We start from the raw sequence: 27,757 nt of genomic DNA on the forward strand, positions 1-27,757 counted from the left end.
CTGTGGGTACCCATAACAGTGCCGCTAATTTGAAGGTATACATTGTCCCCAAATGTAAAATAGTTATGGGTAAGGACAAAGTCACAAAGTTCAGCCACCAGGTTAGCCGTGACATTATCAGGGATGATGTTCTTGAAGGCTTGTAGTCCATCTTTGTGTGGAATGTTGGTGTAGAGGGCTTCTATATCCATAGTGGCCAGGATGGTGTTATCAGGAAGATCACCGATGGATTGTAGTTTCCTCAGGAAGTCAGTGGTGTCTCGAAGGTATCTGGGAGTGCTGGTAGCGTAGGGCCTGAGGAGGGAGTCTACATAGCCAGACAATCCTGCTGTCAGGGTGCCAATGCCTGAGATGATGGGGCGCCCAGGATTTCCAGGTTTATGGATCTTGGGTAGCAGATAGAATACCCCAGGTTGGGGTTCCAGGGGTGTGTCTGTGCGGATTTGATCTTGTGCTTTTTCAGAGAGTTTCTTGAGCAAATGCTGTAGTTTCTTTTGGTAACTCTCAGTGGGATCAGAGGGTAATGGCTTGTAGAAAGTGGTGTTGGAGAGCTACCGAGCAGCCTCTTGTTCATATTCCGACCTATTCATGACGACAACAGCACCTCCTTTGTCAGCCTTTTTGATTATGATGTCAGAGTTGTTTCTGAGGCTGTTGTTCTGCATGGCTGAGGTTGTGGGGTAAGTGATGCTGCTTTTCCACAATTTCAGCCTGTGCACGTCGGCGGAAGCACTCTATGTAGAAGTCCAGTCTGCTGTCTTGACCTTCAGGAGGAGTCCACCTGGATTTGTGCTGGAAATGGCTCAACTTGATTATCATACACATTGTAAGGAGAGGGATCACTTTAGATAAGCTATTACCAGCAGGAGAGTGGGGTGGGGGGAGAGAAAACCTTTTGTAGTGGTAAACACCCATTTTTTCATGCTTTGTGTGTATAAAAAGATCTTCTGTACCTTCCACAGTATGCATCCGATGAAGTGAGCTGTTCTAGATGCCATCCCAACAGGATGCACTCTCCCCCCTATGGTATATATTACACACATTAAATTCCATCCCATCCCCAACAGACTTGGATTTTCCATTGCCTCTTGATCTGTTTCAGACCCTCTGCTTTCCACAGAATTCCCTGTCCTGTTAATAATGGGTTAATTATTCCTTTTGAGAGAGAGAGAGAGAGAGAGAGAGAGAGAGAGTGTGTGTGTGTGTGTTGATTTTATTGAGAGCCATTGAGGGGCAGGCACCGGGGCCAGGTGTCAAGCCCGAGCTGCTGCTGTGGGCAGGTTGACACATCTCTTCATGGGTGGGAGTGGTCTGATCTTGCGTCCTGCCCAACTGCCCTTGCAGTGCCATAATCCACTGCGCAGGCGCTCCCCCAGCCAGCGGTTCCGGCCAGCTTTCCCAATGATCCGCTTGTTGTGGTCAATGTTCGAAACTCGCCCCACGGTGGCTATGCTGGTCTCCAGCACCTGCATGTGTCTCTTAGAGGGCAGCTGCATGATGGCCGTTCCATTCACCTTCCACAGTAACACCCCACAGGTCCCTGCTGCTCAGATGTACTGCTCTCCTTTCCCAGGGTGGCTTTTCAGGTTATTGATCAGGGTCTCCACAGGCAGAGCTCCCAAAGGGTATGCATCCCCTTCATTGGCAGAGACTGCCATCCTGCCTATATGCCCCGAGGTTTTGAGGAGGTCGCCAGGCTGCATGTTTTCTGTTGCAGTGATCCAGCGTTTCTGCTTGCTGCTGGCCACCAGGGCGATATCAGCCGACCTGCAGGAGTTGTACTGGACCTGGATCACCTTCTCCTCATAGGGGCCTGACTCAGCTCCAGGTCCGTAGCGCAGCCGCTGGAAGTCAATCATGAGGTAGCGCTGCTTGTGTCCCCCGCTGATCCCATCCACAGTGGTAGGCAGACAAGGCTGCCCAGAGGAACCTGCTAGTGATCTTGTTGGTTTGGGAGAGGGGATTCAGCAGCCTTCATGTGCTTTACCTGGGCTTCTGTTGACCTCTGTACCACAGGTTCTTATTACCAGACACTGCTCAATACGGGTATTTATTTATATTTACTGCCACTCAAAATCGGATCATCCTGAAGAGTATGGTAATATGAAAGCTCCTTTTGTAGACAGAGCCTCCAATCTGGACAGCTACCAACAAATTGAAAAGGGCCAATATAAATACTGTATGGGATGATTAACTGAATTGCATCACACAATGGAAGACTACAACCCCACACATACGTTGCATGTCCCACTGGCAGCAAGGCCCTGGCTATTGTCCTGACGGCTTCCTGGTTAATACACTGTGCCACTATGCAAGGAATGGGGTTCAGGGAGACCACACAAGTATTAGCTAGGGGTGCTTCAAGAAACTAAGCTTGCAGCAAGCAAACTGTGGTGGGGGTGAAGAGAATAGACAGCAACTACCTCTTCCACTCTGACCTTGACAGAAGAATTAGAGAAACACTTCAGGTTTGGAGGCTGCTGGTAGTGTGGTACCAACCGTGAGAAACACACCCAGAGGAATGGATATAATGGCAGTGACTTAGGGCTTGTCTTTGTGACTGTGGCGGGATGGTCCCCTCCACCATGCCTTGAAGGGCTTAAAACAGCCCTGGGAGAGGGCTGAGATGGAAAAAGCTGGGCTGTTTGGGAAAACAGCCACAGCTGTAGCCTGTGTAATTAGGGCCCAGCTGGCCCTTATAAGAGGGCAGTGGGCCAGAAAGAGAGAGAGACACTAGCTACATTGAGAGAGGAGGACCCAAACTGAGGGGGTACTGCCAGGGGGCAGAATCCTAATCTAGAAGGGCACCGGGGTCCAGGACAGGCACAGGGCCAGCAGCAGGCGAGACACTGAACAGCAGAAGGCGCTCCTGGCTGAAAAGAGCTAATTCCCTGGACAACCAGCAGGAGGTGCCGCAGCAGTGAGTCGTCGCCCTGCGATAGTGACAGATAGGGAAATTTCCTGAAGTATCCTTGGGAGACCTTATTGAATTAAGATTAAATATCTTTGTGGTCCACTGTGTTAAAAGAATGGTTTACGTATTATTGTGGGCTGGGATTGTATGTAACCTCTCGAAGGGGGAGATGTGACATATGAGAGATCTGGGGGAAGATGAACGTAAATCCCCACTTCTGATTATGCAAAATCTCAGCCCTTCCTGCCTTGAGGAGCAAGTCATTCTCCGCTGATCACCTGTTACATGGGGACAAGATCAAAATCCCAAACTGTATAAAGAAAAAACTGAAGTATTCATGTTTGTTCTGAATCTGAGACAATTATGAACTTGTAACCACAGGGTAAACCCAGTTGTGGGTTTTAAAAGACTGACACCTACTCGAGTCTGAGGCTGGAACTGGGATGACCTCTGGTAAGCTTTTCAGCATGTGTGTAGGTTATTTTATTGTTTTTAACATACCTTCTCTGTAATGCTTTCACCTCAAGAATAAATGTGCTTGCTTATAAAGAGCTGTGTAGTAACTTGTAACTGCCGGCAATTTCACTGTTTTTAGCCTTTGGAAAGAAAGTAAAGAATAAATGCTGACCTATTTAAACAATCTAGCTGGCTGGGGATGATCATAATGTAAGCAGGGAAATGTGCAGCCTTAAAGATCCCCCATTCAGGAGGGAGATATACACGGGTCTCTGCCCAAGAGAGGCGATGGCTAAGGAGCCTGGAGCCTAGATGGGTGTCAGACTGCAGGACTGCAAGAAGGGAATACAGGTGCAGTTGCCCTGAACTGTGGCAGTCTTCACTAGCAAGTTAGCATGAGGTATAGCTCTTGTGTTCCCATTAATTCGACTGCTGTTCTCACACAAAAACCTATCATCTGTTTATGGTGCTAGTAGCAATGCAAACTGGCTGGCATGACTGAGGTTTTAGGGCAGAACTCAAGAATCATTAAAAAGCTTCTGAGGTCTTGTCTACATGGGAAAATTTTACTGGGTATAAGTGGTGAAGTCGTACCACTATAACCTCTTCTGTGGATGTGCCTATTTCAGTGTAAGAAATAGGCATGTCACTTTGGTTTAGCCCCTTTCCAACACACATACGCTAAACAGAAAAAAAAATCCACTATTATACTGCAATGGGGGGGGAAGCTCAGTGGTTTGAGGGGGCCATTTAGGGATCTGGGGCAAAAATAAGGGACGGTACTTGGTCCTGCTGTGAAGGCTGGGGACTGGATTCGACCTTTCAAGGTCCCTTCCAGTTCTATGAGATAGGTATATCTCCATTTTGAAGAATGGGGGCTATACCAGAATAATTATATTGTTTTAATTTCACACATTAGTTTACATTTGTACACCTTTCCTATACAGACAATCCCTCAAACCGATCTAACATTTCCTGAGTCATTACCTCAGACATCCTGGGATCCTACTTGTATGTGGCATTGGCTGCCAGGGAAGCTGCTGAGCTGGAGTGGCCCACAATGAGATGAATGGTATGGAGAACATGAATAAGGAAGTGTTATTTACCCCTACACAAGAACCAGGGGTCACCCAAAGAAATTAACAAGCAGCAGGTTTAAAACAAAGGGAAGTATTTCTTCACACAATGCACAGTCCATGTGTAGAGGAACTCTCTGCCAGAGGATGTTGTGAAGGCCAAAAATACAACTGGGTTCAAAAAAGAATTAGGTAAATTCATGAAGGATAGGTCCATCATGGAGGATAGGTCTATAAGCCAAGATGGTTAGGGATGCAAATTCATGCTCTGGGTGTCCCTAGACCGGGGGAGTTGGGGGGGGGGGGTGGTAAACATTTTGCCAGAGGGTGACATTGGGAAATAGAAATGGCGGGCCATGAATGCTCACAAAATTGGGGTGGGGATGCGGGCTCAGGGGTAGGGATGAGGGATTTGGGGTACAGGAGAGTGCTCCGGGCTGGGATTGAGGGGTTTAGAGAGCGGGAGGGTGGTCAGGGCTACGGTGTGGGAAAAGACTCAGGGGTGCAGGCTCCAAGCGTCGCTTACCTCAAACGGCTCCCGGAAGCAGTGGCATGTCCCTTTTCCGGTTCCTATGCGGAGGCACAGTCAGGCAGCTCTGCACACTGCCCCATCTGCAGGCACTGCCCCCGCAGCTCCCATTGGAGTGTGTAGGAACCGGAGCAGGGCCATGCAGCGGCTTCCGGGACTAGAAACAGAATTCCCAGAAACGGGACTAGACAACAGAGGATGAACCTCTCAAAATTGTCCTGTTCAGTTCATTACCTCTGAAGCATTTGATACTGGCCACTGTCAGAGACAGAATACTGGACTAGATGGACCATTGGTCTCATTCAGTGTGGCCATTCTTATGAGACTGGGGCAACATTGTCAAAGATGGGAATTTATGCTTGCAGACAGAAAACCCTATACCATATATTTGAATGTTCAGAGGGACACATGCCACACAGGACTTATTCTATACCAGAAGCTCTACAAAGGCACCTTTTTACTTCTTTCACAGTCGAGAAGGAACCACCTTAACTTCTGCGGGCCTCTGTTCTCTGCATCCTCCAGAGTAAGAAATTAAACAGATGAACTCTCTCTATGATAAGCCTGCAGCACCAGTTCAATATGTCAGAAAGCAACACATCCCAAGCAACCTTTCACTATTTCACATTTGGGGACAATATATACCTTCAAGTCAACGGCACTGATATGGGTACCCGCATGGCCCCACAGTATGCCAACATTTTTATGGCTGACTTAGAACAACACTTCCTCAGCTCTCGTCCCCTAACGCCCCTACTCTACTTGCGCTACACTGATGACATCATCATCATCTGCACCCATGGAAAAGAAGCCCTTGAGGAATTCCACCATGATTTCAACAATTTCCATCCCACCATCAACCTCAGCCTAGACCAATCCACACAATCCTGGACACTACTGTGCTAATAAACGATGGTCACATAACCACCACCCTATACCGGAAACCTACTGACCGCTATACTTACCTACATGCCTCCAGCTTCCATCCAGGACACACCACATGATCCACTGTCTACAGCCAAGATCTAAGATACAACCACATTTGCTCCAATCCCTCAGACAGAGAGGAACACCTACAAGATCTCTATCAAGCATTCTTAAAACTACAATACCCACTACTGAAGTGAAAAAACAGATTGACAGAGTCAGAAGAGTACCCAGAAGTCACCTACTACAGGACAGGTCTAACAAAGAAAATTACAGAACGCCACTAGCCGTCACCTTCAGCCCCCAACTAAAACCTCTCCAGCGCACCATCAAAGATCTTCAACCTATCCTGAAGGATGACCCATCACTCTCACAGATCTTGGGAGACAGACCAGTCCTCGCTTACAGACAGCCCTCCAACCTGAAGCAAATACTCTCCGGCAACCACGCAACAAAAACACTAATCCAGGAACCTATCCTTGCAACAAAGCCCAATGCCAACTCTGTCCACATATTTATTCAAGTGACACCATCATAGAACCTAATCACATTAGCCACATGATTTAATTGGGGATTGGTCCTGCTTTGAGCAGGGGGTTGGACTAGATGACCTCCTGAGGTCCCTTCCAACCCTGATATTCTATAATTCTATGATTCACGCCATCAGGGGCTCATTCACCTGCACATCTACCAATGTGATAGATGCCATCATGTGCCAGCAATGCCCCTCTGCTATGTACACTGGCCAAACCGGACAGTCTCTACGCAAAAGAATAAATGGACATAAATCTGACATCAGGAACCATAACATTCAAAAACCGGTAGGAGAACACTTCAACCTCTCTGGCCACTCAGTAAAAGACTTAAAGGTGGCAATTTTGCAACAGAAAAGCTTAAAAAACAGACTCCAATGAGAAACTGCTGAGCTTGAATTAATATGCAAACTAGATACCATTAACCTGGGTTTGAATAGAGACTGGGAGTGGCTGGGTCATTACACATATTGACTATTTCCCCATGTTAAGTATCCTCACACCTTCTCGTCAACTGTCTAGATGGGCCATCTTGATTATCACTACAAAAGTTTTTTTCTCCTGCTGATAATAGCTCATCTTAACTAATTAGCCTCCTACAGTTTGTATGGAAACTTTACCCTTCTCTGTATATGTGTGTGTATATACATTTTTCTTACTATATGTTCCATTCAGTGCATCCGATGAAGTGGGCTGTAGCCCATGAAAGCTTATGCTCAAATAAATTTGTTAGTCTCTAAGGTGCCGCAAGTACTCCTGTTCTTTTTGTGGATACAGACTAACATGACTGCTACTCTGAAACCTTTCACTAGAGTATTTCCTAGATTAAGGCATAAATCATTTGTAACCAGAAAAGTCACTTTTAAAATAGCAGGATGTATCAATCAAACTCAAAGGGAGAAAGCAGCATCTTCCGGAGAACTCTGCCTAAACAACTAAGAATCCTTCTCAGAGGGGAATGTGTGTCTTGGTCCTTCACAGTTGAATAAGAAACCAAAGGCTTATAAAAGATAATGGCAGTAAACGTTTTTAAAGAGTCCTCCTAATTAACTGCAGCAAACATGATAGTCTCAGAGCATTCCATAACAGCCAGAAAAGGTCTGCATGCCAGGAAAGATGCACTGAAACAAGAGATATCACAGATGCACCAACTGACAAAGAGGATAGAAAGAGGCAGATAATTATGTCCCACCCCAAAACCTCTCCCTTCTACAGCAACAAACAGAAAACAGTCTGTTGCTACTCTGCAGCAAGTAACTGAGAGTCTCTGTACTGGAGACAAGCACACTTCTACTGCATGCCACCAGCACTGAGGAATCTGATCCATTTCACACAGCCCTGAGCTGTACCTCATGACCCCTCCTCCCAAGTTCACTTTGCTGTAACCAAGGAAATTGCAAGCAAGACCCTGAAACAGACATGTTAATGAATCAATAGGAGGTTGTCTGCAGCCTTTGCTGTACCCATTGGTACAACTTGAACCACTGTCTAAACTTTATCTTGGTGCTACAGCTTTCACATTACAGAACTCCTCCATACTGGAGTTGTGACAGGCTGACAATATCCTGCAACATCCTGCACAAAGATTACGGAACTAAAATAAGCTTTACTGAAGTAAGTAAGTATTGAATTAGAGTTAATATCTGTGGGGTACATTGCATTAAAATTGCAGTTGGTATATGGCACTGTAACTTTTCTAGTAGTGAGGGGGATGCTAATGTACTTCCTCCATTATCAACATTTGAACACAATCCTCCTCTCCTCTTCCCCCCCACAGGTACACATATACTAGTTCAAACTGGATTTCCAGAGACTGACAGACAAAGAAAGGATTTTTAGATAAATAACCTGGTTTTTAAACTGGCTCACGGCCTTCTTCCTGATCCAGCAAACGGACAGGATTTCTAGTCCACAGAAGGTTCCAATCCCTTGAAGGGTTGGAAAGGCTTGGACTACTGAGGCCCCGTAAGACCGTGTGCTTGTTCTGAGCTTAAGTTATGATGTAACTTGTAACCCTTGGGTGGAAGGTCTGAAGGACTGTTCCTGTCAGAATCCATGTTAGAGTGGGGTGGACTCTGGTCAACTTACTACCATGCAAGTAGGTAGGTTCCTTTATTATTCTGAACAAGTTTTTTCTGTAATGCTTTTTTACAGTAAGAATAGAGTAGGCTCACATAGGAAGTGCTGTGTGGTAATGTTATAACTGCAGCAATGACACCTGTTCTTGTCCCTGGAGAGAAAGCGGACAGGCCTGTTTAGGCAGACTGTCTTTGCTGGGAATAATAGTGAAGGCAGGGAACTGGACAGCCTGGAAATACCCCACTCAAAAGGGACACACACACGGGTCTCCACTCAAAAAGGCAACAGCTGGGGAGCTGAAGCCTGAGAGTGGATGCCCTTGCTGAACCTTTGAGGGGAAATACAGGTGCAGTTTCCCTGAACCGTGATAGGAGGTTTAACATCTGAACCATTTCAAGACATATTTGACTAAACACTGGTCACAACTTCTTAACCTAGACTAGGGGCTGCCACTCATCCTGACTCTGGTGGACTTGGCTTTCGCATACTTGCTTAGTTCTGAATTTAGAACATTTTCATCACCAATCAATTTCCCTCTATGAATTGACTCACTGCGAACAGATCCTTTCATCTCCATGAGCTTCCCCCTTTCCTGAGGTTTCCTCAACCCAGCCCCCACCCCTTCCTGTGTAATATCAAAATTCAATATAATCTTGCTAAACACATGGATTTAAGAGCATTTTGAAAATTAAAAGCTCATAGCTTGTGGTGTTGGCACGCATGCAATATATTGGGAACCCAGCGACCAAATGACCCCAGTTTTGCACAAATTCTACCTGTAGCCCTAATGTAGCACAGCAATATTTTGGTGATGGTGTAGTAACTGAATTTTCATTTTGACGGGGGTGAAAAAGGTTGCCAAAAATTCTGCTTTTTGGGTTAGTCTCATTTTCAAAGGTCTTGTAGTTTGTGCACTGCTTGATTTTTCTATAGCAGTTTGGGGGGGGGCGGGAAAGAAGAGTAGAGGGTCATACATTTGGTTCCTCATTTAGTCAAGAGTTGTTTCTTATCCGACTTTTCAAGTGCAAATAGCACCTGGCAGGGGAGGCTTGCTCCAGTTGAAGTGAGGGGCCTGGCTAGATATACAGTTCAGCCATAGTAAGCAACGAAGTACACAATCATTGAGTAAGATGCTGCCTGTACAATGTGTAGGCAGCAGCAAAGAGTGCCAAAGCTTCTGGGCCTGATGTTCGTGGAAATCCAGCATTTCCATTTTTCATCAAAATCAGCAAATTTGCAGGTGACACTAAGCTGGGGGGAGAGGTAGATAGGCTGTAGGGTAGGGATAGGGTCCAGAGTGACCTAGACAAATTGGAGGATTGGGCCAAAAGAAATCTGAGGAGATTCAACAAAGGCAAGTGCAGAGTCCTGCATTTAGGAAGGAAGAATCCCATGCACTGCAACAGGCTGGGGACTGACTGGCTAAGCGGCAGTTCTGCGGAAAAGGACCTGGGGGATTAGTGGACGAGATGCTGGATATGAGTCAGCAGTGTGCCCTTGTTGCCAAGAAGGCTAATGGCATATTGGGCTGTATTAGTAGGAGCATTGCCAGCAGATCGAGGAAAGTGATTATTCCCCTGTATTCGGCACCGGTGAGGCCACACCTGGAGTACTGTGTCCAGTTTTGGTCCCCCCATTACAGAAGGGATGTGGACAAATTGGAGAGAGTCCAGCAGAGGGCAACAAAAATGATTAGGGGGCTGGGGCACATGACTTACGAGGAGAGGCTGAGGGAACTGGGCTTGTTTAGTTTGCAGAAAAGAAGAGTGAGGGGGGATTTGACAGCAGCCTTCAACTACCTGAAGTGGGGTTCCAAAGAGGATGGAGCTCGGCTGTTCTCAGTGGTGGCAGAAGACAGAACAAGAAGCAATGGTTTCAAGTTGCAGTGGATGAGGTCTAGGTTGGATATTAGGAAACACTATTTTACTTGGAGGGTAGTGAAGCACTGGAATGGGTTACCTAGGGAGGTGGTGGAATCTCCATCCTTAGAGGTTTTTAAGGCCCAGCTTGACAAAGCCTTGGCTGGGATGATTTAGTTGGTGTTGGTCCTGCTTTGAGCAGAGAATTGGACTAGATGACCTCCTGAGGTCTCTTCCAACCCTAATATTCTATTATTCTAAACAGAACTATGCCCACTGTGATACCTAAAACATTCCCCAAAATTTTGCAGTTGGTCAGCTGCTGTTTTCAGAAGTTATTGTGTTATGTACGTGTAGACAAAGAAAAGCAGTGATTTGACTCTAAGGCCTCATTTCACTTGGTCAATAATTTGAGGCTTGCTATGACTATTTTAAAAGGGCAGGATGACTAAAAATGTTCTAGTATCTGACATTTCCTTCAGCCTTCTTTTTCCAAGGAACTACAATACTTTCTTTGTGTAGACTGGATGAATTATGGTGGAAAGTTTAAATATTTTCTGCAATTCTCATAACCCTATGTTACTGCTGATTGACAACATCTTGTCACCACATTAGTCAAAGTGGATCTTTCACCAGCTTTGGAATGGGGCTCTTTATTATGGGTGCCTTTCCTGATACTCAGCAACCTTTCTGATCAAAATATAATTGTGGTAGCCCATGCTGTGGAGAAAGACCACTGGTTCATTCTGTAATAGCTATAATTTTCTGAGGGACAACGGTATCATGCCCAAGTAAATTTCACTGTTGTCATCAGTCCAATCAGCTTTTCCTAGTATTGCCGTGAACCTGGGTAACTCATAAGGGAATGCCAGGGTAACATTTATCTGCAGCTTATCCCTTTAAGGACTGGAGCTACGCTGAAGAGGTCAAAAGGGATCACAGCTCTGGGGAACAGAGCATAGCTGCAGCAGCAGCACATAGTATGCTCCAGAAAGACTCAGCCACAGTGGGCCTGTGCAAGAACTATGAAAGTGTTTGGGCTTTTTATTTTGTTAATTCTTTAATAAAATGCTCCTGTTTTAAGCCATCCCTGGTCTGGGGATGTCAGTTGGGCAAGCAGGCAGGAGAGGTTGAAGTACAAGAATCTAACCTCTTCAAGAGAGGCAAACCTACATAGAAGCTGCTAGAACAGCCATTCCAGAAAATGCTGCCACAAGGCAGTGCAAACAGAAGAGGGATTTTGTAAGAAAGTTTTCTCTGGTAACAGAGAAGGCAGACAGTAGAGGACAGAACTGAGTGACCAAGGGGTATAGCTGAATATCTTCAGTGCCTCATTTCCAAAAACTTTGGGGAATATAAGTGGAGAAGAATAGTTTGCAAACACTATGGCTGGCAGAGAGTTAAAGGACCTTCATTATGGAGATAGGGGGACTCTTATACCAGCTTAAGGATGAGCATTAGAGAAGTAAGTGATTCTCTGGACATTTCTGGGACAGATGGCAGTAAAAAGCCATTTTGCTTTAATCAAACATAAATCACATAAATAGTGAACAGCATGAAGAGTTAGCAGATCAGGGATTGTCTACACCAGCGGTTCTCAAACTTTAGCAACCCGAGGACCCCCCCGCTCAGCCTTGCCCCATCCTCTTCCATAAGGCCCTGCCCCGCCCACTCCATCCCCCCTCCCTCCCTTGCTCGCTATCCTGCACTTTCACCAGGCTGGGGCAGGGGGTTAAGGTACAGGAGGGGGTCAGGTGCAGGCTCAGGGAGGGCATTTTGGTGCAGGCTCTGGGCAGAGGTGCAGGGGGGGTGCTTACCTTGAACAGCTCCCAAAAATGACCAGCACATCCCTCTGGCAGCGGCTCTTAGGTGGGGGGGGTGGGGGGGAGGAGTTGGCGCTCGGAGCAGAGGCAGCACGTGGAGACCCCCTCCTCCCCCAGGGGTCGCAGGGACGTGCTGGCTGCTTCCGGGAGCAGTGCGAAGCCAGGGCAGGTAGAAACCGTGTTCCCCAGAGTGCTGGGAGGGAGGGGGAGGAGTTTCTCAGCAGGGCTCTTGGACCCCCCCTGGAGTGCCCTTGGACCTCAGTGTCACTGACACCAGTGTCAACACTGGCTCTCCACTTGTGAGGTAACTCCCTCCTCTTCATGTGTCAGTATAATAATGCCTGCATCTGTAATTTTCACTCCATGCATCTGAAGAAGTAGGTTTTTTACCCACGAAAGCTTATGCCCAAATAAATCAGTTAGTCTTTACGGTGCCACCTTTCAGGCTCCTTGTTTTTGGGGATACAGACTAATACGGCTACCCCCGATACTCTATTGATCTAGTGCCGTCAACACTGGAGGTTAGAGTGCTTTAACTGCATCATTCAGAGGTGAAAATTTTTCACAGCCATGAGACACTTAGGATGTGTCTACGCTGCCACTTTCAGCACTTCGGGGTGGGTTTTTTTTAAAGTCACCAGGAGAGCTCTCCCCCCCCGTGATAAAGTGTAACTACACTGCCCAAGTCACAGCGCTGCCGGAGCCACACTCTAAGGTGGGCAGTGTAGACATACCCTTAGTTATGCCAACCTAAATTTCCTAGTGCAGACCAGACCTCAGTTAGAAAGATGTGTAGGGTGCAGTGTTGCCTTAAAAACTCAGGTCTTATATGACATGGAAGCACAGATCTGCATGGTCTTGACTCTGTGGATGGAAAATAACCCAACAATAATGGGGGACTTCAACAACCCACACAGTCACTTAGAACATGTCGCCTAAGGATAAGATGCAGAGATAAAATTTCTAGACACCATTAATGACTACTTCTTGGAGCAGCTAGTTCTGGAACCCCCAAGGGGAGAGAGAATTCTTGGTTTAGTCTTAACTGGCAAACAGGATCCGGTCCCAGAGGTGAATTTGGCTGATCCGCTGGATAAAAGTGACCGTAATGTATTTAAATTTAACATGATTGTAGGGGGAAAATATGAAAGAAACCCACCACAGTAGCATTTAACTTCAAAAGGGGAACTACACAAAAAGGAGGTGGCTAGTTAAACAGAAACTAAAAACAAACAGCAACAAGAATGAAATGCCTACAAGCTGCACGGAAACTTTTTAAAGACACCATAGTAGAGGCTCAAACTATATGTATACTCCAAATGAAAAAAATCAGTAAGAGGAGCAAAAAAATGCCACCCTGGCTAAACAACAGATTAAAAGAGGTGGTTAGACACAGAAAGGCAGCTTTTAAAAATAGGATGTCAAATCCTACTGAGAAAGATAGAATGGAACACAAACTCTGGCAAGTCACGTGTAAAAGTACACTTAGGCAGGCCAAAAAGGAATTTGAAGAGCCACTAACAAAAAATACAAAAACTAACAGCAATTTCTTAAAGAACATCAGATGCAGGAAGCCTGTCAATCAATGGAGCCACTGGACGATCCAGGTGCTAAAGGAGCACTGAAGGAAGACAAGATGGTTGCAGAGAAGCTAAATGAACTCTCTGTATTAGTCTTCACTGCAGAGGATGTGAGGGAATTTCCCACACCTCAGTAATTCTTTTTAGATGACAAATCTGAGGAACTATTCCAGCTTGAGGTATAAACAGAAGTAGTTTTGGAACAACTGATAAAATAAACAGTAATAAGTCACCAGGACCAGATGGGATTCATCCAGGAGTTCTGAAGGAATTCAAATACGAAATTGCAGAATTACTAACTGTGACATGGATAATGGACAACCGAATCTAGACAGCTTCACGATTGATGGAATCAAAAGCTTTAGTTAGGTCAATAATGACAAACAATGGCTTGTGTTCTTCTCTACACTTCTCCTGGATCTGTGGTGCATCAAAAATCATCGTCAGTGGTGAGGTCCCTTCCAACCCTGATATTCTGTGATCTCCCACTGAGCCGCCCACACACAGATTGGCCCACACAGAAACCTCTCACCCCACACTAAGCCCCTCCACACTTGGATCCTGCCGGGCTGAGTCTGCTCACCCACACCTGGCACAGAGGGGCATGGCCCTGGGGTGTTTCTGGGTCAGGGTCAGCCCCTGCACTGTGTCTGGATCAGGTGCAGTCTCACCGCCAAGTCCTTGTACCGGGGTAGGTGGGGGCTTCAGGGTGATCTCCCACCTCAATGCAGCCAGTGCCCTGTGCTCCCCACTGCCATGCTGAAGCCACATTTATTTATTGACAAATACAATTTGCAGAATTTTAAAATACTGTGCGCATAATTTTTTGGTGCAGAATTCCCTCAGGAGTAAGAGTTACAAAGGGATCTCACAAAGCTGGGTGACTGGGCAACAAAATGGCTGACGACATTCAATGTTGATAAATGTAAAGTAATGCAGATTGGAAAACATAATCCCAACTATACATACAAAACGATGGGTTTTAAATTAGCTGTTACCACTCAAGAAAGAGATCTTGGAGTCATCATGGATAGTTCCCCGAAAACATCCAGTCAGTGTGCAGGGACAGTCAAAAAAGTGAAAAGAGCATTAGGCACCATTAGGAAAGGGACAGATAATGAAAGAGAAAATATCCTATTGCCACTATAACAATCCCTGGTTCGCCCACAGCTTGGACACTGCGTGCAGTTCTGGTCACCCCATCTCAAAAAAGATATATTGGAATTGGGAGAAGTACAGAGAAGGGATACAAAATGATTGGGGGGATGGAACAGCTTCCATATGAGAAGAGATTAAAAAGACTGGAACGTTTCATCTTAGAAAAGAGACGACTAAGGGGTGATATGATAGAAGTCTATAAAATCATGAATAGCGTGGAGAAAGTAAGTGTTATTTACCCCTTCACATAACACAAGGGCCGGGGTCACCCAATGAAATTAATAGGCAGCTGGTTTAAAACAAACATAAGGAAGTACTTCACACAACGCAGAGTCAACCTGTGGAACCTATTGACAGGGGACGTAGTAAAGGCCAAAAGCACAACTGGGTTTTAGAATTACTTGAATAGAACTGGTCATCTGTTGGGGTGATCTTCCAAGAATCAGCCAGTCACTGAAGTAAGGATACAACCTGGATTCTGTGTCTCCTTAGAGGAGCCGCTATACCCACGCCAAGCATTGGATTAATCCCCTGGGTGCTGTAGAAAGACCAAACGGCAGGACCCTGTACTGGCAGGGGGCTGTTCCTACCAGGACTCTGAGGTATTTCCTGTGGGCTGGAAAGAGGAACATATGGAAATAGGCATTTTGGAGGTGAAGAGCTGCAAATCAGTCCTGAAGATCTAACTTAGGGAATTAGAGAGGCCAGAATCACTCTCCTGAACTGAAAAAGCAGCAGAAGATGTAAATGATGCTGGATATGAATAAAAACAGTCAAATCCCTTAGCAGGGACCTGGGTACCTCCTATCAGTTCTTTTTGACATGGCCACAACTGATCATAGAATCATAGACTTTAAGGTCAGAAGGGACCATTATGATCTTCTAGTCTGACCTCCTGCACAACGCAGGCCATGGAATCTCACCCACCAACTCCTGTAACAAACCCCTAACTTATGTCTGAGCTACTGAAGTCCTCAAATCGTGGTTTAAAGACTTTGAGGTGCAGAGAATCCTCCAGCAAGTGATCATGCTGCAGAGGAAGGTGAAAAACCCCCAGGGCCTCTGCCAATCTGCTCTCGGGGAAAATTCCTTCCTGATCCCAAATATGGCGATCAGCTAAACCCGGAGCATGTGGGCAAGACTCACCAGCCAGACACCCAGGAAAGAATTCTCTATAGTAACTCCAATCCCACCCCATCTAACATCCCATCACAGGCCATTGGGCATATCTACCGCTAATAGTCGAAGATCAATTAATTGCCAAAATTAGGCTATCCCATCATATCATCTCTTCCATAAACTTATCAAGCTTACTCTTGAAGCCAGACACATCTGATACAGGTATGGGCCACATTTTTTGCATGCTCCACTAGACATTTATTAATGAGCCCGGTGAGCCGCCCTGGTAAAGAAGGATATAGAATAGCCAAGAGTTTGTACTGCTTTTCTTGGACTACTTCCAAGGATATAGCCAAAGTTTCCATCATGCTCTTCATCAAGTCCTAGAATACCTTGAAATTCAACAACTGAGACAGACGTGGATGGATTCACTGCCTCATTTGGCGACGATGCGGAGATTGCAGCAGGGATCAGTTGCTCTCTCTCTAGCAGCTGGTGTTCTTCCTCACTCTCCTCCTCCTGCCTCACACATATGCGGCTGTACCCAACTGTCTTGCCTGAGATAATGGTCTCTTTGTGGATGGCTGTAAATTCTAGAGTATCCAGTAAGGCCACAGATGGTGTAGGAAAGGGTCTTGAGATGAAGGACATATGAGGGGGTACCAGGTAGGATCTCTATGAGCCACAGGTATCTTTCTTCTATCCCTCAAAGACTCTTTCTTAAGAGTCCGTCCCTAAGTCCCAAAGTGGTACCTGGTACCTCAGCAGAGGAGGAAAAGGACTACAACTCCTCCAAGGGAAGGGCTGTTCTGTGAGAGGAGACGTCAGTAAAGGGATACCCCTTTAACTTGACACATCAGTGACTCCAAAAGGCTGGTGGCTTGGATAGGACCACCCTAAGTGTTTCAAGAAAAGATGACTGACTCTGGTATTGAGTCCACCAAATAGTCCCTTGATGGCGGGAAGGGAGGGAGGGGTGGGAAGAGGGTGTCCTAGGCTAACAAATTATTTAATGAAGAAAATATATAAATAAAACTAAATAGATTTTCCCCAATAGTCATAAAAGGAGAAAAACTATCCTAACTGCACTCCCAAAATAACACATACAAAGCTAAGGAAAACTGTACCATTAGTGGAGAAAGCCGACACTGCAGGGTTTTTGTCTCAGTGGCACAGGCAGTAAGAAGGAACTGAGAAACAATCAGACACACTCTGCTCTTTATGCCCTCAGGTGTGTGAAAGAAAGGAGGGGGGCTCCAAGGGCACCTCAGACACAGGCCAAAATAGACACCTGTCACCAAAATAAATTGATCTTATGCACGTAGGGCGCATGCACACCAAGAGTGGAATCCATATGGTCAATCAAATACTTCTGCCATTTCCTTAACAGCAGCAATTTTACTATCCCGATCTCGTAGCAGACTTACAGCATTGCTAGGATGTCTTTTGTTTGGGGTATATATATTCATATGAACTTACCCAGTTTTCCATTTGTGATTAGCGGGGATATTGTCCCTTTCCATTAATGCTGCTTTCACTTTCCCTCTTAACCAGATCATTTTAAAATGAAGTCCTCTTTTGTGATTGCGGAACTGTAGTATTTGGGCATCTAGTAAAATTGTCTTTAAAAACTCCCAATTATAATTGATCTTTTAAAAAATTTTCCTCTCACTCAGTTTTGCTTGGTGACAGGTTTCAGAGTGGCAGCCGTGTTAGTCAGTATCAGCAAAAAGAACGAGTAATTGTGGCAACTTAGAGACTAACAAATTTATTTGAGCATAAGCTTTCGTGGGCTAAAACCCACTTCATCAGATGCACAAAAGCTTATGCTCAAATAAGTTTTAGTCTCTTAGGTGCCACAAGTACTCCTCATTCAGTTTTGCTTGTGATTGTTTTCCTCTTAAGCTTCAAAACCCTTTTAAAGCCAAGTATAAATAATTATTGTTTGGGACTATATTCTGTTTGCGCATAACAAATATAATTCATTGACAGCATCCATGTAATATCAGAAAACAGAAATCTCAGTCTCATGATCATGTCAGAATTATGCTTTCTAGAATATCCTCAAGTGAATGTCGAAGTGCCAGAAGGATTCAGAACAAAATGGAAGGAAGAAACAGCTTTTAAAGTGTTCAACTAAAACTTATTTTGTGTAGAATGCTACCCACAACTTAGTTACAAGGTGGGATTCAGCAGATCAGCACGGGATTAACTAAGTTTTCACATTAATTTAAAGGTGAACTGCAAAGCTATTATTCATAAAAATAATAGTGAGCACTTATCTAGCTTTGTACAGCTTCAAAACACCTTACATTGTTAATGTGTTAAAACTTTCAACCTCCAAAGTAAACCCAAATTATCCAGTTTTCTTTTCTTTTTTTGGGGGGGAGAGGTGGGGGGCGAGGAGGGGGCCAAGAACCAAAGCTCAGAGTAAAGTGACCTGCCAAAGGCCATGCAGCAAATCAGTGTCAGAGCAGACACAAACTCAGGAGTTCCTGGTTCCCAGCCCTATACTAGTTCCACCTTCCTCTAAAGAGAGATCGAAAAAATGTCAAACATACAACACTGCTGCAGCTAACAGAAATACTCTGTACACAGGCACTTACAAGAAAACGTGCTTCATATGGGAACATCAAGGGCCCTGTGTGAGAACGCTAATGGCTTTTGGCCAAGTGACTTTGTTCAGGAAAACCTAGTTTTTTCTTCTCCTCTTCTTCTCCTGCAGACTGTGGAGGGTGCACTGGGTCTAGTACTTCCCTATCTCCTGGCAGAGCACAAAAGGAGTATTATCTCTTACCAAGTCCTCAGTGATAAGATAATCCAATTGGTTAAGAATGACAAGGTAACAATTACCCCTGAAAAAAGAAAAGGAGTACTTGTGGCACCTTAGAGACTAACCAATTTATTTGAGCATAAGCTTTCGTGAGCTACAGCTCACTTCATCGGATGCATACTGTGGAAAGTGTAGAAGATCTTTTTATATGCACACAAAGCATGAAAAAATACCTCCTCCCACCCCACTCTCCTGCTGGTAATAGCTTATCTAAAGTGATCACTCTCCTTACAATGTGTATGATAATCAAGGTGGGCCATTTCCAGCACAAATCCAGGGTTTAACAAGAACGTCTGGGGGGGCGGGGGGGAAAGGGGAAATAGGTTACCTTGCATAATGACTTAGTCACTCCCAGTCTCTATTCAAGCCTAAGTTAATTGTATCCAATTTGCAAATGAATTCCAATTCAACAGTCTCTCCCTGGAGTCTGGATTTGAAGTTTTTTTGTTGTAATATAGCAACTTTCATCTCTGTAATCGCGTGACCAGAGAGATTGAAGTGTTCTCCGACTGGTTTATGAATGTTATAACTCTTGACATTCTTCTATAATTCTTCTACACTTTCCACAGTATGCATCCGATGAAGTGAGCTGTAGCTCACGAAAGCTTATGCTCAAATAAATTGGTTAGTCTCTAAGATGCCACAAGTACTCCTTTTCTTTTTGCAAATACAGACTAACACGGCTGTTACTCTGAAACCTATAATTACCCCTGAAAGGCAGCTAGTCCCTATTTCTATTATGGCTATGATGGAATCTGGCCTAGTTAACACACCAGGAAAAGGTTGGAAGAGGAGGAGAGAAATGGAAGGAAGAGGGAAAAAACAGGAACGGGAGGCGGATAACTGTCTTTATAAAAGTAATAAATAGAAACTGGATACCTGTTGCTATGAACACTGCTTCTGTAAGGTGGTCAGCCTTTTACGGTGGTTTGAACTCCAAGAGTTCAGGCACACTTGTTGCAAAATTATATGGATGGGAATTTCTCTAAAGTATAAAAACACACAAGAGAAAAAAGAAAAATACAGAATCTAGTTCATTTTAGGAAATGTGAGTGACAAACAAAAATACAAAGATTAAAAAGACTTGAAGAAACAAGCAGAATGAAGCTGTAAATAAACAAGCACTCTCCCGTACACACATTTTAACTGGCTACAGCAGAAGGAAGGGGTGAGGGTGGAATGTCACACTCCCTCTCCTGCATCAAGGCTTGGGAACCTGTTATTAACACATGCTGGAGTACCACAGCCCAGTACAGAGTTAACAGAATGCCTTGTGGGAGGTGCCATCATTTTCATCTCTTTTTTTTTTTTTAAAAGGACTCGTACAGCTCTCTCTGAATAACTCCCTGGCTGTAGTTTCTATCACCGGAAATAAGGCACAAGTCTGGAAATAATGCATAAATTTTTAACAGAGGGTAATTAACTATTGGAACTATTTACCAAGGGTCATGGTGGATTCTCCTTCACAGCCAATTCTTAAATCAAACACTGGATGTTTATCTAAGGCTAGTCTACACTCACATATGTAGAGCGCTGGGAGTTAAATCAGCCCTGAGAGACAGCAGCAGAGAAAGCGCTGCTGCCGTGTGTTCACATTGTTAGCTATAAGTGCAGTGGTGTGGCCACATTAGCAGCTCTTGCAACGCCACAGAGAGAAGTGCATTGTGATAGCTGTCCCAGTGTGCAAGTGGCTGCAGCATGCTTTGGAAAGGGTTTGCAATGCCTAATGAGGCAGGCCCAGCATCACATGATGCAGGTTTCCCAATCCCATTGTTCCAGGGCATCCAACTAGATTGCCAGCTGCTTTTCAAATGGGGGGGATGGAGTGTGTCAGGGAGTGTGTTGTGTGTATGTGGGGGGAGGCAACAGTGTGTTTTGGGGGGCTGAGAGTGCATCAGCATGCGGTCTTGTAAGTTCAGACAGCAGCAGGGGAAACCACAGGTTTCAGAGTAGCAGCTGTGTTAGTCTGTATCCGCAAAAAGAAAAGGAGCACTCCTTTTTTAGGGGAAACCACATCAGACCCCACCCCCCGCGCCCCTCTCTCTCACACACAAATACCCGCGGGCCCTGCCTCTGCAGCAGGAGCATTCCACAGTAATGGTTTGCTTTGTGTCCCGGAGCAGAGAAGCATGCCAGCTGTCAGAAAACAGAGCTTTGAAAGGGGATATCCGCATGCCTGCAGCTGAGTTCAAAACAACGAGAGTAGCCATTTGACTTCAAGGGATTATGGGATGTTTCCGGAGGCCAATCACAGCACAGTAATGCAACACCTCGTCCACACTGACACCCCAGCACTCCAGGCGGGTGCAGAAAGCTCTATGCTTCTCGTGGAGGTGGATTACCAGGGGTGCTCCAGCTGTGGAGTCCAGGCGCTCTAAGTGCCTTGCCAGTGTGAACACCTCAGGAATTAGGGCACCCGGGACTGATTTAATGCGCTCTAACTTGCAAGTGTAGACAAGGCCTAAGAGATGTGCTCTAGGAACATTTTCAGGGAAGTTCTATGGCCTGTGTTTTACAGGAGGTCAGAGCAGATGATCAGAATGGTTCCTTCTGGCCTTGGAATCTATGAATCTATAACTGTCACCGAGCTGAGTTACATCAGGACACTTGCTCTCTTTACATATATCAAGAGGCCTGGCATTGACAAGTGCAGATTTTACAACACACTTTGTACGGTTCATAGAAAATTAGAAATAATTCTAGCAGAGAAACATCATCATTAGCAACACCACATCCCTCATAACCTGACAGTGTCGGTCCCGCCTTGCCCACACAGCTCAGTATCCCTCAGGAAATTATTGCAAGGAAGGGAAGATCCATTTCACCCAGTGAATGCAGGTGGGTTGCAACAAGCTGCAAAAATCTCTCACACAGATTGCTAGTCATTTTTCACTTACAGAAAACTCCCATTTATATGTTTAAAAAAACCTAATGAATTTAAACCTACTAGCCTCCCACAGCATAGAATCTGCGTTCCCAGTTTCAGCACAGAATTTTGATCCAGAATTTAAAAGCCCCTGGAAATAGAAATTCTACCCAAAAATTCTCACACGTGAAAGACGTTCATTATACTTTTAATGGGTGTACTGAATACAAAACTCCTGTTAACTGGAGAGTAGATCCTCATAGAAATTACCTATGTTATATTGCTGCTATTATTCTCCCCAACTAAGATGATAGTCACACGGTTATCTTTTGGAAATATTTGGATACTATAGTGATAGGCACCAACTCTTTAGATGGAATTTCATTGCTGGGGGTACTGTGCTGTTGGAGTAAGACGTAAGACAGCTTTGAGCAGGTAAGGTCTTTAGAAATAGAATATACTTTTCCTCAAGAGTCAGGGTGTTAATCCTAGCATTCTAATGAAGCTCTTGTGCTTCCCTAGATTTCACCAGCACTACTGAGTAGAAAAGCTGTTCTTAACAATCCTTCACAAAAGTCTACTGTGTAGTGATACTGGCAGGAATGGACAACGGTACTCCAGCTAGTAGAAGCCAGCAACTTCCCAGCTCTAATCTATACTCCAGCCACTCAAGCCCTGTGCTGACAAGTGTGACAGATTGGTGGTGGTCTGTGTCAAACTGTGAACTCCATTTTGTGACTGTAACCGCCATATCAGGTTAAGATGTTCAGGTGATGTTGAACACCAGTCTAATCTTTGAGGGTGCCCTACTCTAGACACCAGGGCCTGGTCTACACTACAAATTTAGGTCAATGTAAGTCATTTTTGACTCAAAGACTTCATATCTGGTCCTGCTTTGAGCAGGCGATTGGACTAGATGACCTCCTGAGGTCTCTTCCAACCCTAATCTTCTATGATTCCATGATCTTTCGTTGACCTATTTGTGCATCTCTATATTCAAATTTCTCTAGCTGATGTAAGCACCCCATTACTGTGACAGAGTAAGACCATCACGCTACAAGGCATGGAGACATGGTCAACCTACTGAGGTTGATGTTGTGCAAATAGAGGCACTTTGTGACCCCTGTTGACCCTAGTAGTCCTCCAGCAGTTGTCCCACAATGCCCCAGTTCCTGTGACAGTGACCACTATGATCACAATTGTAAACTCCTTTGCCCAAAGGTCACAAAGACCGGAAGCTGCTGCCACCCCCCTTAAAACCTCCTGCTTATTTCTGAAATGCCTTTTTCTGATTGCCCTCCTCAGCAAGCACACCTAGCTTGCCCTGATGGTGTTCAACTGCCCAACCAACCATTCTGGCTCTGTGCACTTGACACGCTCCTGCCTGGAGTAAAAAGGCGGTATTGGATCTCCTGGATCTGTGGGGAGAAGAGCTGTGCAAGCACAGTTAAAAATCAGCTGCAGAAACATGGACATGTACAAAAAGATTGCATGGGGGATGCAAGCAAAAGGGTGAAACTTGGATCAGCAACAGCCATTGGCCATTATCTTTGAAAACTCGTGGTGATCGGAGGTGGTCCCGGACTATCGGAAAAAGGCAAATATAGTGCACCCCCAATCTTTAAAAAAGGGAAGAAGGAGAATCCGGGGAACTACAGACCGGTCAGCCTCACCTCAGTCCCCGGAAAAATCATGGAGTAGGTCCTCAAGGAATCTATTTTGAAGCACTTAGAGGAGAGGAAGGTGATCAGGAACAGCCAGCATGGATTTACCAAGGGCAAGTCATGCCTGACCAACCTGATTGCCTTTTATGATGAGATAACTGGCTCTGTGGATATGGAGAAAGTGGTGGATGTGATATATCTGGACATAAGCAGTGCTTTTGATACGATCTCCTACAGTATTCTTGCCAGCAAGCTAAAGAAGTATGAGCTAGATGAATGGACTATAAGGTGGATAGAAAGCTGGCTAGATGGTTGGGCTCAATGAGTAGTGATCAACAGCTCAATGTCTAGCTGGCAGCTGGTATCAAGCGGCATGCCCCAGGGGTCGGTCCTAGGGCCGGTTTTGTTCAACATCTTCATTAATGATCTGGATGATGGGATAGATTGCACCCTCAGCAAGTTCACGGATTACACTAAGCTGGAGAAACACGTAGATAGGCTGGAGGGAATAGGGTACAGAGTGACCTAGACAAATTAGAGGATTGGCCCAGAAGAAATCTGATGAGGTTCAACAAGGACAAGTGCGGAGTCCTGCACTTAGGACGGAAGAATCCCATGCACTGCTACAGGCTGGGGACCGACTGGCTAAGAGGCAGTTCTGCAGAAAAGGACCTGGGGAATCACAGTGGATGAGAAGCTGGATATGAGTCAACAGTGTGCCCTTGTTGCCAAGAAGGCTAATGGCATATCAGGTTGCATTAGAAGGAACATTGCCAGCAGATTGAGGGAAGTGACTATTCCCCTCTATTCGGAACTGGTAAGGCCACATCTGGAGTATTACGTCCGGTTTCGGGCCCCCCACTACAGAAGGGATGTGGACAAATTGGAGAGAGTCCAGCAGAGGGCAACAAAAATGATTAGGGGGCTGGGGCACATGACTTAAGAGGAGAGGCTGAGGGAACTGGGCTTGTTTAGTTTGCAGAAAAGAAGAGTGAGGGGGGGATTTGACAGCAGCCTTCAACTACCCGAAGGGGGGTTCCAAAAAGGATGGATCTATTCTGTTCTCAGTGGCGGCAGATGACAGAACAAGGAGCAATGGTCTCAAGTTGCAGCGGAGGTGGTTTAGGTTGGATATCAGGTAACACTATTTCACTAGGAGGGTGGTGAAGCACTGGAATGCGTTACCTAGGGAGGTGGTGGAATCTCCTTCCTTAGAGATTTTTAAGGTCCAGCTTGACAAAGCCCTGGCTGGGATGATTTAGTTGGTGTTGGTCTTGCTTTGAGCAGGGGGTTGGACTAGATGACCTCCTGAGGTCTCTTCCAACCCTAATCGTCTATGAAAACAAAGGACCTGTGCCAGACATAGCACAAGGCTGTGGAGGCAAACAATCTGATGCTGAGCTGCAGACTGCTTCTTTTGCAAGGAGCTGCATGCTGTATTTGACAGGGACCCAACCAGCACTTTGGAACCACCATGGATGTCTCAGAGGAGCCCAAGACAGAGACCCTTTCATGAACAGGGAGGAAGAGGGGGGGAATATACAGCATAGGGTCCAGCTATGCCACAAGCCAGGACCGGTTCAGCACTCCACCAGTCTTACTAGTCCTACCAGCCAAGCACAGATGAGCCTGGTGAAGGTGTATGTGTGTGAAACAGCATCTATTAGGAATAAACATTTTTAAATCAGAAGGGCCAGATAACTTGCACCAAGAATACTAAGAGAGTTGGATGAGGAGATCTCTGGCCAGCTATTAATTTTCAAACAAATTCTGGCACACCAGGGAAATTCCAGAAGAACAGAAGAGTGCTAATGTTGCACCAACACTCAAAAAGGGCCAGCGGGGTGACCCAGGCTGGGCTGCTAACCTGACATCAATCCACAGCAAAACAATGGAAATGCTAATGTGGGATTCAATCAATAAAGAATATTTTCATCTCTTTGCTCTTTGAACTCTCACAGGGCCAGGGACACTAAACTAAAGCAGAGGACCCCAGGGTCAACCTGGGTCCTCCCTGAAAGACATTTTGTATGGACAGAGATAACTACATCTCTGTCAGATTTAGGAACCATAGATGGTAATTCATTTGTGTGTATGTTTGCTTGTTTTAACTTGTAAACTACTTTCTCTTAGACTTTGTCTACACTAGGCTTTTTCTACACTACACTGTGAAAAAACATCCCCCTGACTGCCGTAAGTTCCACCGACAACCGTAAGTTCCACCGACAAAAGCGCCGGTGTGGACAACGCTATGTCGGTGGGAGATGCTGTCCTGCCAACATAGCTACTGCCATTCATTGGGGGTGGTTTAATTGTGCAGGTGGGAGAGCTCTCTCCCGTTGGTATAGAGCTGCACGGGAGACCTTACAGCAGTGCGGCTGCTGAGATACAGCTGTGCCACTGTAAAGTCTGTAGTGTAGACCTAGCCTGTGTTGGCATAATTAAATCACCCCCAACGAGCGAGAGTGTCTCCTGCCAACAGAGCACTGTCCACGCTCGCACTTATGGTGGTGAAACTTATGTCAGTCGGGGGGGGGGGGGTGTTTTCTTTCACACCCCGGACCAACAAAAGTTTTACTGACCAAAAGTGCTAGCGTAGACATAGCCTTTGTTAATAAACTTTATCTAGTTTATTACAGGATTGGCTACAGACGTTATCTTTAGTGTAAGTTCTAGGGTATGTGACTGGTCTCTTTGTACTGGAACCAACCTGCATGTTTTGGCATAAATGACCATCTATCACTAAACCCAGCTTGCCTGGGTGGCAAAATAGACTGGAAAGCATAAGGGGACCATTTGTGACTCCATGATGAGACCAATATCGTGATCCAGAAGTTCACACTTGTTACTGAGTTGGTGAAATCAACCTATAAAACATACCACCAGCTTGGAATGTCTGTCTTGTTCTACCCTGTGGTAAGCACTCATGGTCATGAGCCACTCCAAATGGTGTAACAATCAGGTTCCCCTCTTGGTCCAAAATACAGCCTAAGTGCTCACCTTTGAGGCACACAATTACTAAATGAGACTTCTGCAAAGGAAGAGGTTTGACTGGAGTGAGCTCTGTGTGGGGATGAGTTTTGTTGGCAGTTATGAGGTTAGCTGCTAGTTATTAATTTTGTTTTTGTAATTTATGTCAAGGTTGCCATTTGTTGACCCAAAAAGTAGTGCTTTGAAAGCAAAGAACAATTACTATCAAACATATGAGCAGAAGAATGGCCATACTAGGTCAGACCAAAGGTCCATCCAGCCCAGTATCCTGTCTGCCAACAGTGGCCAATGCCAGGTGCCCCAGAAGGAGTGAACCTAACAGGCAATGATCAAGTGATCTCTCTCCTGCCATCAATCTCCACCCTCTGACAAACAGAGGCTAGGACACCATTCCTTACTCATCCTTGCTAATAGCACTATCAATATCAATTCACTAATGTCTAAAAAAATTGTAAAAGTTTAGTCAGTGCATTAGGATCAGTTGTATATCATATGATTGGTTGGCACCCACAGCTCTGGACACAGATAATATGAATCTATAGAGAAGGTACAGAGGAATCAACAGGGTAAAAGATTTCCAGAGTAAGAACTATAAAGAAAGGTAAAGGGAAAAAAGGTTTGTATTACTAGAAAGGAGACCATCAGGACCAGAGGCATAGATAGTGGGAGCACCACTGAAGTACTCAGGAAGAGGATAAGCTCAAAAGCAGAGAAACAAACTAATAAGGCTACAAATGTTCAGGGGAAACAAGTATATAGAAAAAGAAAAGGAGAACTTGTGGCACCTTAGAGACTAACAAATTTATCTGAGCATATGGAGGACTATTTGTGTATGCAATGGACTGCCAAAGACAGCAACAGAAACTACAACCAGATACATATTCACAGAAGGAAGGGGCATTTCAGAGAACAGATCACACAAAGATAAGCTTAAAATGGAGCTATGACCTGACCCTCTGTCCCACTTTAGTACTGTGTAGCAGTCTGAACCATGCAAGCCTCCTGGCACTTGACCTAAACGTTAAGCTCCAGACATGAAAGTCTTTATTTTCAAATTCAGGCACACAATTACACCTGAAAAGTACACATGAAATTATGCACTTAATTTGTGCTCACAGCTGTTATGTACCAGATACTTCAGAAGGAGTGAAAATAGGACAAGTTACCAAGTGATTCATCTCTTATTGTCCAGTCCCAGCTCTAACAGTCAAGAGGCTTAGGGACACCCAGATCATGGCATTGCGTCCCTGACCATCTTGGCTAACAGCCATTGAGGGACTGATCCCCCATTAACTTATCTAGTTCTTTTTTAACCCAGTTATATTTCTGGCCTTCAAACCACCTCATGGC

The 27,757-nt window shown here is 45.2% G+C and overlaps 2 protein-coding genes across 3 annotated transcripts in view; both read right to left on the reverse strand.

Annotated features, from left to right (window-relative positions):
- The window catches only part of PUF60 (poly(U) binding splicing factor 60), a 53,087-nt gene that overhangs the window by 22,190 nt on the left and 3,140 nt on the right, over positions 1 to 27,757 (reverse strand). The gene's annotated exons all lie outside the window — the stretch shown is intronic.
- Positions 814 to 1,931, reverse strand: LOC311515201 (large ribosomal subunit protein uL2m-like). The gene is given in 2 exon segments (XM_084618090.1): positions 814 to 1,547; positions 1,551 to 1,931. Coding segments are annotated over 2 exon segments (603 nt in total). The 5' UTR covers positions 1,860 to 1,931; the 3' UTR covers positions 814 to 1,253.

The sequence above is a fragment of the Lepidochelys olivacea genome, assembly GCF_965140295.1.
Source record: "Lepidochelys olivacea isolate rLepOli2 genome assembly, chromosome: 2".
NCBI classification, from domain to species: domain Eukaryota; kingdom Metazoa; phylum Chordata; order Testudines; family Cheloniidae; genus Lepidochelys; species Lepidochelys olivacea.